The 16854-nt window shown below is 42.3% G+C and overlaps 1 protein-coding gene across 4 annotated transcripts in view; it reads left to right on the plus strand.

Moving 5' to 3' along the window:
* LOC106575437 (nardilysin) overlaps positions 1-16854 on the plus strand; it is a 30574-nt gene that overhangs the window by 1444 nt on the left and 12276 nt on the right. The window contains exons 1-11 of one of the 4 annotated variants that reach the window (XM_045698948.2): positions 9394-9486; positions 10387-10611; positions 10880-11120; positions 11228-11309; positions 11461-11614; positions 11711-11784; positions 11880-11975; positions 12254-12376; positions 12498-12555; positions 12641-12714; positions 12887-12956. In XM_045698948.2, coding sequence (XP_045554904.1) covers positions 10412-10611; positions 10880-11120; positions 11228-11309; positions 11461-11614; positions 11711-11784; positions 11880-11975; positions 12254-12376; positions 12498-12555; positions 12641-12714; positions 12887-12956 — 1172 coding nt within the window. In that variant the 5' untranslated portion in view covers positions 9394-9486; positions 10387-10411. Of the gene's footprint in view, positions 1-9393; positions 10248-10386; positions 10612-10879; positions 11121-11227; positions 11310-11460; positions 11615-11710; positions 11785-11879; positions 11976-12253; positions 12377-12497; positions 12556-12640; positions 12715-12886; positions 12957-16854 lie in introns of those variants that run through there. The other 3 variants (XM_045698949.2, XM_045698947.2, XM_045698945.2) reach the window with 3 other exon arrangements.

Below are 16854 nucleotides of genomic sequence, written 5' to 3' on the forward strand. Positions count from 1 at the left end.
ACTAGTGGATCTGGGGGGGCATGGGGTGCCAGTGCCCCTGTGACAACAATTTTGGACCCCCTTGTGCCCCCCCTAAATGTGGAGTATGAAATAATTTTTACATAACACATTTTTGCTATCGTTCTTTTTTTTACATCCGTTATTAGACAGTGGCAACGCGGAACATGGTCTTTTGCCTGCTAATGCCTGCAATGCAGTGAAGAAAACGATATGACAACAATAACGTCTAATGTAACTGGCCCCTCTAACAGTACAACTGGTCCCAGCTTGGCCCCCCCAGTTGAAATGGTCTAGAACCGCCACTGCCTAGCGGGCAATCAACTGTATCTTCACATGCACAGATGTAAAGCACCCTACCCAGGCCTTCAGCTTTACCGACAATAATTTATCATCTCATTACTTTCTATATCTCTGCTCATGCCCTTAAGCACCAACAACGGATTTCTAGAGAACCGGTGTTTTAGTTACCATGGCGACCCGCGCCAGCCGGCATCCTTGCACACCTCGGTAGACTGACTTATCTTCTGCTGTTCTACTGTACTGTATACACAGAATATACTGTATAGACCGGTTATACACACACACACACACACACACACACACATACACACACACACACACACACACACACACACACACACACACTAGTTAATAATAAAAAGTGGAATTGGGCTAGAACAATAATGTGATGGAATGCATGGAGAAAGACTGGCCATAATAGCCATCATAGATCAATGCTACCCCATGCTAGGCTAAGGCCTGAATGCGCTTTTCCCTCCCGGACACTGTAACTTCAAAGCAGCTCATTGGCAAGTAAGTTACTGTATTTCATATTGCAGTACACCTACTGTAATCTAAATACAGAATCAAAGCAAGAACTGTGTTATGACACAGTACAATACCGTATAATTGACTGTATTATACAGTAACAAAGCAAATGCTACTGTAATCGTAATGAATGAGTGAATTAATTAAATTCATTGAGGGGAGATGGGGTTTCTAATTCACAGTATTTTATTGTAATTACATGTAATTGGTGCAAACAGATTACAGCATGTCAATGAATATATGGGATTTTTATTACTTACACTTCTAGAGACCTTATTAACAAAGGCTTCCAAACTGGCAGCGACTAAACAGACCAACATGATATAGCAGAATGCTCAACCATGAATGGTTTAAGACTTGCTGCCACTCCAATCTGTCCCCTATACATTTTAAATTCATGGGGCACTACTACCGCATACCAGTTAAATTGGTACAGCACTCTCACTAACAGGTGCAACAAACATATCCTCTGACAAGGCACGTCTCAAAATATGTTACTGAGCCAGAAGAAAATACCATGCACCCACTAGTGTTCCCCCCAAAAATTGCACTCCAAAAATATGAAAATACAGGAATTCTTTCCCTGGCCACAACATTTTCCCACTATGGACCATAATTTAGAGTATGCTGCAGTAAAATATTTCACAGTATTTTACAGTTGATAATGACAAAAATTACCGTATAAATGAGCGTTTTATTTTACATTGTGAGCCTAACAGCACATCACAACATGTAAACGCAGGCCTGGCCTACATGCCATTATAACCATTTCCAGTTCAATTTCACATTGATCTCAGCTTACATTGATGTGAATTACCTACGGGTAATGGAGTAGTACTTACATATCTCTCTCTCTCTCTGTCTGTCTCTGTCTGTCTGTCTCTCTCTCTCTCTCTCTCTCTCTCTCTCTCTCTCACACTGTCTCTCCCAATCTCTCTCTCTCTCTCTCTCTCTCTCTCTCTCTCTCACACTATGTCTCTCACAATCTCTCTCTCTCTCTCTCTCTCTCTCTCTCTCTCCTCTCTCTCTCTCTCTCTCTCTCTCTCTCTCCTGACAGAGATAAAAAAAGAGAATCTTTCCTTGTAGATGTTTATCAGAGAGGGAGAGACTGAGGCACTTCCAGTAATGTCAATGTGTGTGTGTGTGTGTGTTTGTTTGTGTGTGTGTGTTAGATGATGGTTATAGATTTCAGAGCTCTCAGGTGCATTAGTGTATGATAACAGTTTTCCCACAAAGCTATAATGCACAAACAATGGAAACACACACACATACACGTACACGCACTTGTACGCATACACATGGCATAGGACCAGATACAGTGCATTCGGAAAGTATCCAGACCTCTTGACTTTTTCAACATCGTGTTACATTACAGCCTTATTCTAAAATTGATTGAATACTTTTTTTCCCTCATCAATCTACATACAATACCCCATAATAACAAAGCGAAAACAGGTTTGTAGAAAAATCTTATTTACATAAGTGTTCAGACCCTTTGCTATGAGACTCGAAATTGAGCTCAGGTGCATCCTGTTTCCATTGATCATCCTTGAGATGTTTCTACTTGATTGGAGTCCACCTTTAGCAAATTCAATTGATTGGACATTGTTTGGAAAGGCACACACCTGTCTATATAAGGTCCCACAGTTGACAGTGCATGTCAGAGCAAAAACCAAGCCATGAGGTCGAAAGAATTGTCCGTAGAGCTCCAAGACATCTGGGGAAGGGTACCAAAACATTTCTACGGCATTGAAGGTCCCCAACAACACAGTGGCCTCCATCATTCTTAAATAGAAAAAGTTTGGAACCACCAAGACTCTTCCTCGAACTGGCCGCCTGGCCAAACTGAGCAATCGGGGGGAAAGGGCCTTGGTGAGGGAGGTGACCAAGAACCCGATGGTCCCTCTGACAAAGCTCCAGAGTTCCTCTGTGGAGATGGGAGAACCTTCCAGAAGGACAACCATCTCTGCAACACTCCACCAATCAGGCCTTTATGGTAGAGTGGCCAGACTGAAGCCAATCCTCAGTGAAAGGCACATGGCAGCCCATTTGGAGTTTGCCAAAAGGTACCTAAAGGAGACTCAGACCATGAGAAACAAGATTTTCTGGTCTGCTGAAACCTAGATTGAACTCTTTGGTCTGAATGCCAAGTGTCACGTCTGGAGGAAACCTGGTACCATCCCTACAGTGAAGCATGGTGGTGGCAGCATGGTGGTGGTGGGGATGTTTTTCAGTGGCAGGGACTGGGAGACTAGTCAGGATCGAGGGAAAGATGAACGGACCAAAGTACAGAGAGATCCTTGATGAAAACCTGCACCTTCCAACAGGTGAACCTAAGCACACAGCCAAGACAACACTGGAGTGGCTTCGGGACAAGTCTCTGAATGTCCTTGAGTGGCCCAGCCAGCCAGAGCCCGGACTTGAACATCTCAGGAGAGACCAGCAATTAGCTGTGCAGCGACACTCCCCATCCAACCTGATAGAGCTTGAGAGGATCTGCAGTGAAGAATGTGAGAAACTCCCCAAATGCAGATGTGCCAGGCTTGTAGCGTCATACCCAAGAAGACTCGAGGCTGTAATCGCTGCCAAAGGTGCTTCAACAAAGTACTGAGGAAGGAGTCTGAATACATATGTAGTTGTTATCTTTCATACATTTTTTTTTATATATTAGCAAAATTTTCACAAAAACTGTTTTTTAAATTGTCATTATTGGGTGTTGTGTGTAGATTGTTCAGGAAAAAACACAATTCAATACATTTCAGAATAAGGCTGTAACGTATAAACATTCGGGGAAAAGTTAAGGGGTCTGAATACCTTCCGAATGCACTGTATGTATTTATCCCCCAGGTGAATAAGTTACGATTTCAGTACACAGTAATCGGATCATAAAATCTGTGGTTAGGGGCAAATTGTAAGACAGAATCCATTAAAAAAACACTAAGTGTCCTCAAAACTGTAATCCACAGAGGACCCCAAAATTAAGATCAAAGTGCCCTTTACTGGTTTTAACAGCCGATCAGTCAGTTTGCTGCCGGCTCTTAGTAAACTTTTGGAAAAAAATGTGTTTGACCAGATACAGTGCTATAGTGCCTTGCAAAAGTATTCATCCCCCTTGGCATTTTTCCTATTTTGTTGCATTACAACATGTAATTTAATAAATTGATTCTTATTTGGATTTCATGTAATGGACATACACAAAATAGTCCAAATTGGTGAAGTGAAATGAAAAAAATAACACGTTTCAAAAATGTAAAATGAGAAAACCCGGAAAAGTGGTGCGTGCATATGTATTCACCCCCTTTGCTATGAAGCCCCTAAATAAGATCTGGCGTACCCAATTACCTTCAGAAGTCACATAATTGGTTAAATAAAGTCCACCTGTGTGGAATCTAAGTGTCACATGATCTGTCACATGATCTCAGTATATATACACCTGTTCTGAAAGGCCCCAGAGTCTGCAACATCCCTAACCAAGGGGCACCACCAAGCAAGCAACACCAATAAGACCAAGGAGCTCTCCAAACAGGTCAGGGACAAAGTTGTGGAGAAGTACAGATCAGGGTTGGGTTATAAAAAAATATCCCAAACTTTGAACATCCCACAGAGCACCATTAAATCCATTATTAAAAAATGGAAAGAATATGGCACCACAACAAACCTGCCAAGAGAGGGCCGCCAAGCAAAACTCACAGACCAGGCAAGGAGGGCATGAATCAGAGAGGCAACACAGTGACCAAAGATAACCCTGTGGGGCCTGCAAAGCTCCACAGCAGAGACTGGAGTATCTGTCCATAGGACCACTTTAAGCCGTACACTCCACAGAGCTGAGCTTACGGAAGAGTGGCCAGAAAAAAAGCCATTGCTTAAAGAAAAAAATAGGCAAAAATAGGTTTGGTGTTCACCAAAAGGCATGTGGAAGACTCGCCAAACATATGGAAGAAGGTACTCTGGTCAGATGAGACAAAAAAAAAGAAAAAAATTGGCCATCAAGGAAAACACTGTCGGGCGCAAACCCAACACCTCTCATCACCCCGAGAACATCATCCCCACAGTGAAGGACGGTGGTGGCAGCATCATGCTGTGGGGATGTTTTTCATCAGCAGGGACTGGGAAACTGGTCAGAATTGATGGAATGATGGATGGAGATAAATACAGGGAAATTATTGAGTGTCATATTCTTTGTCTTCAGATGAGGAGTAAGAAATATCGGACCAATATGCAGCGTGGTAAGTGTCCATACTTATATTTTTATTTAACCGTGAACACTAAACAAAACAAGAAAACGAACGACAGTCCTGTAAGGTACTACGATAATACAAAGAAACAACCACCCACAAACACAAGAGAAAATAACCCCACTTAAATATGGCCTCCAATTAGAAGCAATGACACCCAGCTGCTTCTAATTGGAGGTCGTTCCCAAAACTAACATAGAAATAGACAAACTAGAAAACCCACATAGAAATAGAAAACATAGAACATAAACCAAAACCCCCGAAACACACAAAACAAACACACCCCTGCCACGTCCTGACCAACTACAATAACAAAATTACCCCTTTACTGGTCAGGACGTGACATTGAGAGAAACCTGTTTCAGTCTTCCAGAGATTTGAGACTGGGACAAAGGTTCACCTTCCATCAGGACAATGACCCTAAGCATACTGCTAAAACAACACACGAGTGGTTTAAGGGGAAACATTTAAATGTCTTGTAATGGCCTAGTCAAAGCCCAGACCTCAATCCAATTGAGAATCTGTGGTATGACTTAAAGCGGAACCCATCCAACTTGAAGGAACTGGAGCAGTTTTGCCTTGAAGAATGGGCAACAATCCCAGTGGCTAGATGTGCCAAGCTTATAGAGATATACCCCAAGAGACTTGCAGCTGTAATTTCTGCAAAAGGTGGCTCTACAAAGTATTGACTTTGAGGGGGTGAATAGTTATGCATGCCCAAGTTTTCTGTTTTTTTTAAATCTTATTTCTTGTTTGTTTCACAATAAAAAATATTTTGCATCTTCATAGTGGTAGGCATGTTGTGTAAATAAAATGATTCAAACCCCCCAAAAAGCCATTTTAATTCCAGGTTGTAAGGCAAAAAATATGAAAAATGCCAAGGGGGTGAATACTTTCGCAATCCACTGTATTTCTCTGTGAACAATTTAACAACAGACTTTCAGCATGCTTATTTGTATTAGTATTTATTATGGATCCCCATTAGCTGATACCAAGGCAGCAGCTACTCTTCCTGGGGTCCAGCAAAAATTAAGGCAGTAGTATACATTTGTAAGGAACAGATGCTGGGAGACGAAAAGCAGGTACAGGAAGTGAACATTTAATAAATCATGGACATGAAACAAACCAGAACAGTGTCTGGACAGGGGATAAACAAAATAACAATATGACAATAATGCTGACAAAGGGAACAAACTAAGGAACAGACAGATATAGAGGGGGCAATCAACAAAGTGAAGGAGTCCAGGTGAGGCCAATGAGCACTGATGCACATGATGTTAACAGGTGTGCGTAATGATGGGCAGCCTGGCACCCTCGAGCGCCAGGGAGGGGAAGCGAGAGCAGGGACAACATTATAATAACATTTTTAAACATTAAAATACATTTTACAATGGATTTCACAATACCTTAAGTCTGTGCCCTCCGGCCACTACTCTACTACGTCACAGAGCACTCAACATGAGAAGGGCACTCAACATGTACTGCAATGACACAAATGACTAAAATAAATTGTCATGGCTTTACATCTACCATTTCATGGGTTGAGAGCTATCTATCCAATAGAACACAGAGGGGCTTCTTTAATGTAAGCTTCTCTAATGTAAAACATGTAAAGTGTGGTATTCCGCAAGGTAGCTGTCTTGTTCCTTTACTGTTTTCTATTTTTACTAATAATCTACCACTGGCATTTAACAAAACCTGTGGGTCTATGTAATCTGATGATTCAACATTATATTGTTAGGAACCACAGCTAGTGAAATCACTGCAACCCTAAACAAAGAGTTAGACTGCAATTTGTCATGGTTAAGGCATATTGGTTCAATTGTTGTAAAGATGTTGAGAGGTATGTCTGTGATAAAGAGATGATCAGCATTTTTTACACCACTGTCAACCACAAGTTCTGCCGGCTCTCGTCTGATCTAATCTTGACTATTGCCCAGTGAGGTGGTCAAATGCTGCAAAGAAGGACCTAGAAAAGCTGCAACTGGCCCAGAAAAGAGCAGCACGTCATGCCCTTCAATGTACCCAGAGGTCAATGTCAACAATATCCACGTCGGTCTCTTTTGACTCAAAGCAGAGGAGAGATTTACTGCATCAATCATTTTTTGTCATATAGGTCAACTGAACAGCAAACCTGATTTAAAAAAAACATAAATCAACTCCTCACAGCACAGCACCTCTCCCCCATGTGACCTAATTTTGATGTGTATGTACTGACATAACTGACAGACACACACACACATTTTTGTTGCGGTTTTAAAAATATTTGTTTATAAATAAGTCTGTAATGTGTATGTTAATGTTTTTAATATATGTCAATTCTGAAGTATTTTTGTCTGTAATGTCTTTTTTTGTTATGTGTCAGACCCCAGGAAGACTAGCTATCGCCGTTGGTGTCACCTAATGGGGATCCTAATAAAAAGAATAAATCATGAAGGGAGCCAACAGAGATGCTAATCAGATACCTCTGTCTATTCTCTGGGGGTAGAGTTGTGCACTGTGTCTGTGAGTGTACTTTTTAGACTGTTGGAGGAGCCTCTAAAATAGGTAGTCTATTTATACTCAGGTACTATCTATGTTAAGAGCTGTCCAGCGCTGAAATTGACTGCATTACTTCCCTCTCTTCTCTTCCTCTTTTTTGTTCATTCCTCTGTACTGTTAAACCTGACAATCTTCTTTCTTTCTTTCTCTCTTTCTTTCTTACCCTACTCTCCTCTTCCGTGGACTCTACCCAGCCAGAGACAAGACACTCTGCTCTGGCTTCTACTCACCTCTAGTCTCTTGCATTTGGTTCTGGAACACACACACACACGCACACACGCACACACACACACACACACACACACACACACACACACACACACACACACACACACACACACACACACACACACACATACACACACACACACACACACACACACACACACACACACACACACACACACACACACACACACACACACACACACACACACACATCAGCTAATGAATTAAACCCCCTGCTTTAATTACAAACAAGGGCACTGCGTTCATCCACCTCTGGCCTGCTGGCCCCCCTACCTCTGAGGAAGCACAGTTCCCGCTCAGCCCAGTCAAAACTGTTCGCTGCTCTGGCACCCCAATGGTGGAACAAGCTCCCTCACGACGCCAGGACAGCGGAGTCAATCACCACCTTCCGGAGACACCTGAAACCCCACCTCTTTAAGGAATACCTAGGATAGGATAAAGTAATCCTTCTAACCCCCCCCCCCCCCCCCCTTAAAATATTTAGATGCACTATTGTAAAGTGGTTGTTCCACTGGATATCATAAGGTGAATGCACCATTTTGTAAGTCGCTCTGGATAAGAGCGTCTGCTAAATGACTTAAATGTAAAAATGTAATGTAATTAGGGTTTTAATCAGTTGCCATGGGAACCTTGGCCCTTTAGAATCTAAAGTCAGACTAAGTATACACACACACACACACACACACACACACACACACACACACACACACACACACACACACAGGTAGAAACACACACACACAGAGAGACAAATATAATATAAATAAACAGCATAGAATTACATAGAGTAGACTGTATTTTTGAAAGTATTGTTGAATCTTCCCTGGCCTGGTTCTGCATTAAACAGACTGTGAAGTCTGTGGTTTCATTAGTCATTATCAGGATATGCAGCACATTATCATTAGTCTTCAGTCTGTTCAGGAGACTGAGAGTCTAATCTGTGTGTCTGCGAACGGCCCAAAAGCAAGGTCATGTCTTAAGCAGTCGCTCGTTCAACTGTAGGCCTACAGACCATCAGCAGACAAACTCTATCAATATCTGCCTGTTGTCGCCTACCCCCTAGCGGTTTAACACTGCCACTGGAAGGTTTGGAATTTAGGAAGCAATTCAATAGAACGTATCTACTGTATCTGCATCACAATGTACAATTGCCTACCTCAGGCCTGTCCATGGACAAGCCAACAAGCGACTGTAACTACCTCGATGCTGTTTTTATTACGGTGTAATGAATGAGTGCTATAAACTCATTATGGCCTGCTGTAACGCGGGACTGTGGTAAGTATAGGTCCTGCCAGACAACTTGTCGACACTGTCCATTTTGTTGTTGCTGCTAGTGCTACAGTACTTGTTAGTTACAATGTAACAAACAGTCTCGTGTTGCTGCTACAATGTAACCACAATGTGAAGAGTAGAGAAGTTCCCACGTGTCGCGTATTTCTGCCCAATCACGATCGTTCAACGTTTCCGTAATCACGCCCCTGGGTGTGTCTGCCTTGTTTCGGAGCAATCAAATGTTGCAATGTTGAAATGCTCTTGGTTTTCGACGAATCAAGGCGCTCCTTATAGCAGAATAACCATCCCACCATATGCAGGGGAAACACTAGGTTCCGTCCCTGTGATATCAAGAAGCAAGGTATGGAAACATCGCCATGATCAACGCTACTTCGTTAGCTGTCAAACTTGACCAAACATAAGATTCATTTCTAGGACGTAGAACCAATTTAAAGTGTACGTTTCTGTAGTAGAAACGTTGGGTGGGGTTTGACATGTGTTGTGTGAGTCGCTAGCCTAGAAAAGTCTGAGGCTTTTTGATAGACTTGTCGGTCAATCATGGTGAAGTAGCCTGTAGCCTGCTCTCGCTGTGTTACTGTATCTTTCATCTTATTGCCATCTTGTAACGGATGTCTCGCTTGCGACAGTTTGCTGCTAGCGAGGACGGTGTAGTGTAAGGCCCTGGGGGACTGGGGATGTTGGTTTAGCTGACACACAGCTGAATACGGGCGAACAAACCAGACGGGCGTTGGGTGAATAGATGTATTGTCCCCTCACCCCCCCATTGCGTTTGTTGACTGTGTCTGACATGATCAGCATTTTTTGACAGCTGATCAAACTAATACACAGATGCTTGCTTCACAGAGTCTTACTTTCAATCACTGTCACTTCTTGACAGACGTGTCATTAAAATCAAATATTTACTCAGTAGCCTAGCTTACGCAATCATTCTAAATTAAGTTAAATCCAGCCTATCACCATTGCTGTCCTTAGAGTGACACGCTGTGTCACGGTGTTGGCCAGTAGAGCAGGGCTATTCAGTTCCAGACCTGCAGGGCCCAAACCCCTTTGCTTGTCATCCTTCCCTGCTAATCATGGACTGACTCAGACCTGGCACACAAGGTGAATGGACTCTCTGCCCAATCAGTGACATGAATGAACTTCCAAGTAGAGTAGAGTCCCTCCAGACCTGGAGTTGAATAACCTGTCTATTGGTTTCCCTGAGTTCTATTCACCGTGGCTCGCTGTTGTCGCCCCACAGTGCCAAAGTGTCGTCGCTATTCAGAATGCCACAGACCAACAAGTCCAGAAGTGCCTCAGCCAGTGGCTCTAGCACCGGACCGGGCCGAGGGGAGGAAAGAGGAGAAGAAAGAGAGGAAGCTGAGCCAGAACTAAAGGTCCAAGTCCAGGAAGCAGGGGATGGAGGAGGAGAGAACACTGGAGATCCAGAGATCATCAAGTCCCCTAGTGACCCCAAACAGTACAGGTAACATCAACCTTTACCTTACACACCAACGTGTGTGTGTGTGTGTGAGAGAGGGAGAGGGACTGTGTGAGAGAGAGGGACTGTCTTTCTTTCCATCCGTCTGTCTGTCTGTCTGTCTGTCTGTCTGTCTGTCTGTCTGTCTGTCTGTCTGTCTGTCTGTCTGTCTGTCTGTCTGTCTGTCTGTCTGGAGGGCCAAACTGTGTGTGTGGTTGTGTCAGCATCTTAGAATAAGAGAATAGTGTTTACCTCTGTCTAACCCCTCCCACAGGTACATCGAGCTAACCAATGGGCTTCGAGTTCTGCTAATTTCAGACTTCACTGGTCCCGCCTCCTCTGGAGACGACGAATCAGAGGAGGAGGAGGAGGAACTGGGGGAGGAGGAAGAGGAGGAAGAAGACTCAGGAGAGGGAACAGAGGAAGAGTCAGAAGAAGAGGAGGATGACAAGGACAGTGACTTTGAGGATGACGAGGATGAAGGGAAGAGGAAGAAGGGACACTCAGAGAAACAGGTGAGAGGGTGACCTGAAGAGGAGATAACAGCACATTAGCAGCAATAGTAATAAGGGCGTTGATGATTATGTGTGTGTTTATGTGTGTGTGTTTGCGTGTGTGTCAGTCTGCAGCAGCGCTGTGTGTGGGTATTGGCAGCTTCAGTGACCCCAATGATCTCCCAGGCCTCGCCCACTTCCTGGAACACAGTGAGTATGATGACCCTTAAGGATGAGATTGTTTTGTTGTGATAAATCTGGTGCAATGCTGTGTTTGTGACACAAGGGGATATAAAACAGACTTTCCTCTCCTCCCTCTCTCCTCCCTCTCTCCTCCCTCTCTCCCACTCTCCTCCTGTAGTGGTGTTCATGGGCAGTGAGAAGTACCCATCAGAGAATGGTTTCGATGCCTTCCTGAAGAAACATGGAGGCAGCGACAACGCCTCCACGGACTGTGAGAGAACCGTCTTCCAGTTTGACGTTCAGAGGAAGAAATTCAGAGAGGCTCTGGACAGGTCAGCAACACACCACCATTATAGTCTCTGTGCCTTGTCTCTTGATTCGGATTAGTCCATCTGACTCTGTACCTGTCTGTGATTGGCTCTCTCCAGATGGGCCCAGTTTTTCATCAGTCCTCTGATGATCCGAGACGCCATTGACAGGGAGGTGGAAGCTGTCGACTCCGGTGAGAGGCATTCTGGGATTTTTTGGTTGTTGACCTTATTCAGACCTTATGCACTGGTTATGTAGTGACCTGCTCTCCCTTCTCTCTTTTATCAGAGTACCAACTGGCCAAGCCGTCTGACTCTCACAGGAAAGAGATGTTGTTTGGGAGTCTAGCGAAGCCAGGTCACCCCATGGGCAAGTTCTGCTGGGGTGAGGGCAGACACACACACACACACACACACACACACACACACACACACACACACACATACACACACACACACACACACACACACACACACACACACACACACACACACACACACACACACACACACACACACACACACACACACACACACACACACACACAAACTACTCTGTGTACTGTGTTGTCATGTGTAAATGAGAGACAGATGTTGTGTTATTGTGGTATGTGACTGAGCTGTTGTCATGGTTTCACCCAGTGGTTGTCATGGTTTCCCCAGGTAACGCCCAGACTCTGAAGACAGAGCCCAGGAAAAAGAAGATCAACGTTTACAAGAGGCTCCGCTCCTTCTGGAAGAGACATTACTCTGCCCACTACATGACCCTGGCTGTGCAGTCTAAAGGTGGCACACACTCACACACACACATACACACACGACCTGGCCGCGCAGTCACACATGTAACTCTGTTGTCCTCCTGTGTGTGTGTGTGTGTGTGTGTGTGTGTGTGTGTGTGTGTGTGTAGAGAAGCTGGACACTCTAGAGGAGTGGGTGAAGGAGATCTTCAGTGGAGTGCCCAACAAGTGAGTCTCAGCTGTACATAAATCCCTCACCATTCATATTATAATATGGCCATTTAGCGAACACTTACTGAACCCTGTTCCTCAGTGCTCAGCCCAAGCCGGACTTCTCTGAGCTGCTGGATCCCTTTGATACTCCAGCCTTCAACAAGCTGTACAGAGGTAGGAACACCTGCTCTATTGAGCGGACCTGTACAGACTTCTCTCCTGATCTCCATTAGTGCCATACTGCTTCAGTTCAGCTCTTTGAAAACAGGATTTTGAATGGGAATCAATTGTTGGTCCCCAAAAAGATATGCTCACAAGTATAGTAAGACATAGCTGTGTGTTTCAGTTGTTCCTGTGAGGAAGGTCCATGCTCTGACCATCACCTGGTCCCTGCCTCCTCAGGAGAAACACTACAGGTAAGAAACACAACTACAGATAATACAGCTACTACAGATAATACAGCTACTACAGATAATACAGCTACTACAGATAATACAGCTACTCAACATAATACAGCTACTCTACATAATACAGCTACTACAGATAATACACCTACTACAGATAATACACCTACTACAGATAATACACCTACTACAGATAATACAGCAACTCAACATAATACACCTACTACAGATAATACAGCTACTCAACATAATACAGCTACTACAGATAATACACCTACTAAAGATAATACATCTACTCCAGATAATACACCTACTACAGATAATATACCTACTACAGATAATACAGCTACTCAACATAAAACAGCTACTACAGATAATACACCTACTCCAGATAATACAGCTACTCAACATAATACAGCTACTACAGATAATACACCTACTACAGATAATACACCTACTACAGATAATACAGCAACTCAACATAATACACCTACTACAGATAATACAGCTACTCAACATAATACAGCTACTACAGATAATACACCTACTAAAGATAATACAGCTACTCCAGATAATACACCTACTACAGATAATACAGCTACTCAACATAATACACCTACTCCAGATAATACACCTACTCCAGATAATACAGCTACTACAGATAATACACCTACTCCAGATAATACAGCTACTCAACATAATACAGCTACTACAGATAATACAGCTACTACAGATAATACAGCTACTAAAGATAATACAGCTACCACAGACAATATAGCTATTACAGATAATACTGCTAATACAGATAATACAGGTATATAATACAGCTGCTCCAGATAATACAGCTACTAAAGATAATACAGCTACTCCTGATAATACAGCTACTCCTGATAATACAGCTAATCCAGATAATACAGCTACTAAAGATAATACAGCTACTCCAGATAATACAGCTACTGATAATACAGCTACTCCTGATAATACAGCTAATCCAGATAATACAGCTACTAAAGACAATACAGCTACTACAGATAATACAGCTACTACAGATAACACAGCTACCACAGACAATATAGCTACTCCAGAAAATACAGCTACTACAGATAATACAGCTACTAAAGATAATACATCTACTAAAGATAATACAGCTACCACAGACAATATAGCTATTACAGCTATTACAGATAATACTGCTAATACAGATAATACAGCTGATCCAGATAATACAGGCACTAAAGATAATACAGCTACTCCAGATAATACAGCTACTCCTGATAATACAGCTAATCCAGATAATACAGCTACTAAAGATAAAACACCTACTACAGATAACACAGCTACTCCAGATAATACAGCTAATCCAGATAATACAGCTAATCCAGATAATACAGCTACTACAGATAATACAGCTACTACAGATAATACAGCTACCACAGACAATATAGCTACTACAGATAATACAGCTACTACAGATAATACAGCTACCACAGACAATATAGCTACTCCAGATAATACAGCTACCACAGACAATATAGCTACTCCAGATTATTCAACTGAAATGTGTTTTCCGCATTTAATCCAACCCCTCTGAATCAGAGAGGTGCGGGGGGCTGCCTTAATCGACATCCACGTCTTCGGCGCCCGGGAACTGTGGGTTAACTGCCTTGCTCAGGGGCAGAATGACAGATTTTTACCTTGTCAGCTCAGCGATTAGATCCAGCAACCTTCCGGTTATTGGCCCAACGCTCTAACCTCTAGTATAATAGAGCTACTACAGATAATACAGCTACTACAGATAATACAGCTACTACAGATAATACAACTGCTACAGATAATACAGGTACTACAGATAATACAGCTGCTACAGATGATACAGCTGCTACAGATGATACAGCTGCTACAGATGATACAGCTGCTACAGATAATACAGCTGCTACAGATAATACAGCTGCTACAGATGATACAGCTGCTACAGATGATACAGCTGCTACAGATGATACAGTTGCTACAGAAAATACAGCTACTATATATAATACAGCTACTACAGACAATATGGCTATTACAAATATTTCAGATAATACAGCTACAACAGATAATAGAGCTACTACATATAATACAGGTATATAATACAGCTACTACAGATAATACACCTACTACATATAATACAGCTACTACAGATAATACAGCTGATATAGATAATACATGTATATAATACAGCTACTACAGATAATACAGCAACTATTGATAATACAGTTTCTACATATAATACAGCAACTACAGATAATACAGCTGATACAGATAATACAGGTACATAATACAGCTACTACATACACTGCGTGCACAATTATTAGGCAAGTGTGTATTCTGATCTTATCATTGTTTCCATTCACATTTTCCAACTCCAAACCATATAAACTTGAATGCTTATTGGATTGAATCATTTTCAGGTGATATGTATTTGTGTAATGAGGGAGGGTGTGGCGAAGGTGAATAACACCTTATATCAAGGTGTGCATAATTATTAGGCAGCCTCATTACCTCAGGTAAAATGGGCCAAAAAAGAGATTTAACTGACACTGAAAAGCCCAAAATGTAAAATGCCTTTCAGACTGATGTGACACTCTTTAAATAGCTAAACTATTGAGGTGTGACCACCGGACATTCAAACGTTTTGTTGCAAATAGTCAACTGGGGCGCAAAAAATGCATGGGGAAGAAAAGGCGCAAATTAACTGCAAAAGACTTGAGAAGAATTAAACGTCAAACTACCAGGAACCCATTATCCTCCAGTGCCACCGTATTCCAGAACTGCAACCTACCTGGGGTGTTCAGAAGTACAAGGTGTCAAGTGCTCAGAGACATGGCCAAGGTCAAGAAGACTGAAACAAGACCACCACTGAATAAGATTCACAAGTTGAAGCGTCAAGATTGGGCAAAGAAATACCTGAAGACAGATTTTTCAAAGGTTTTATGGACAGATGAAATGAAAGTGACTCTTGATGTACCAAATGGATGGGCCCGTGGCTGGATCAGTAATGGACACAGGACACCACTTTGAGTCAGGTGCCAGCAAGGTGAAGGAGGGGTACTGGTATGGGCTGCTATCATTGAGGATGAGGTAGTTGGACCTTTTCGGGTTGAAGATGGACTGAAACTCAACTCCCGAACATACTGCCAGTTTCTGGAAGATTCTTTCGTCAAACAGTGGTACAGGAAGAAGTCCTCAGCGTTCTAGAAGGCCATGATCTTTTTTTTGTGTTACTTCTGTTACACTTACTCTAAAAATTGAGAATCAACAAGTGAGTTGAGAGAAATTATTTTTGTAATTTAGTTGCCTAATAATTGTGCACACTTATATATTTCCCTGAGAAAGACACAACTCACTTTTCCTTTGTTAAACATTCAGGTTTGAGGTTCAATAACATTTTAGATTGACTGAGAGCATTGTGTTTGTTCAACAATAAAATTAATCCCGAGGAATACAATTTGCCTAACAATTGTGCACGCAGTGTATAATACAGCTATTACAGATTATACAGGCATATACTACAGCTACTCCAGATAATACAGCTATTACATAAAATACAGCTACTGCAGATAATACAGCTACTCCAGATAATACAGTTATTACAGGTAATACAGCTCCTATAGGTTATAGAGCTATTACAGATAATACAACTACTACAGATAATACAGCTATTACATATAATACAGCTACTGCAAATAATACAGTTATTACAGGGAAATACAGCTCCTATAGGTTATAGAGCTATTACAGATAATACAACTACTACAGATAATACAGCTATTACCGATTATACAGGTATATAATACAGCTACTCCAGATAATACAGCTACTCCAGATAATACAGCTACTCCAGATAATACAGCTATTACATATAATACAGCTA

This window comes from Salmo salar, chromosome 17, assembly GCF_965601325.2.
Source record: "Salmo salar chromosome 17, fSalSal1, whole genome shotgun sequence".
Classification (NCBI taxonomy): Eukaryota; Metazoa; Chordata; class Actinopteri; order Salmoniformes; family Salmonidae; genus Salmo; species Salmo salar.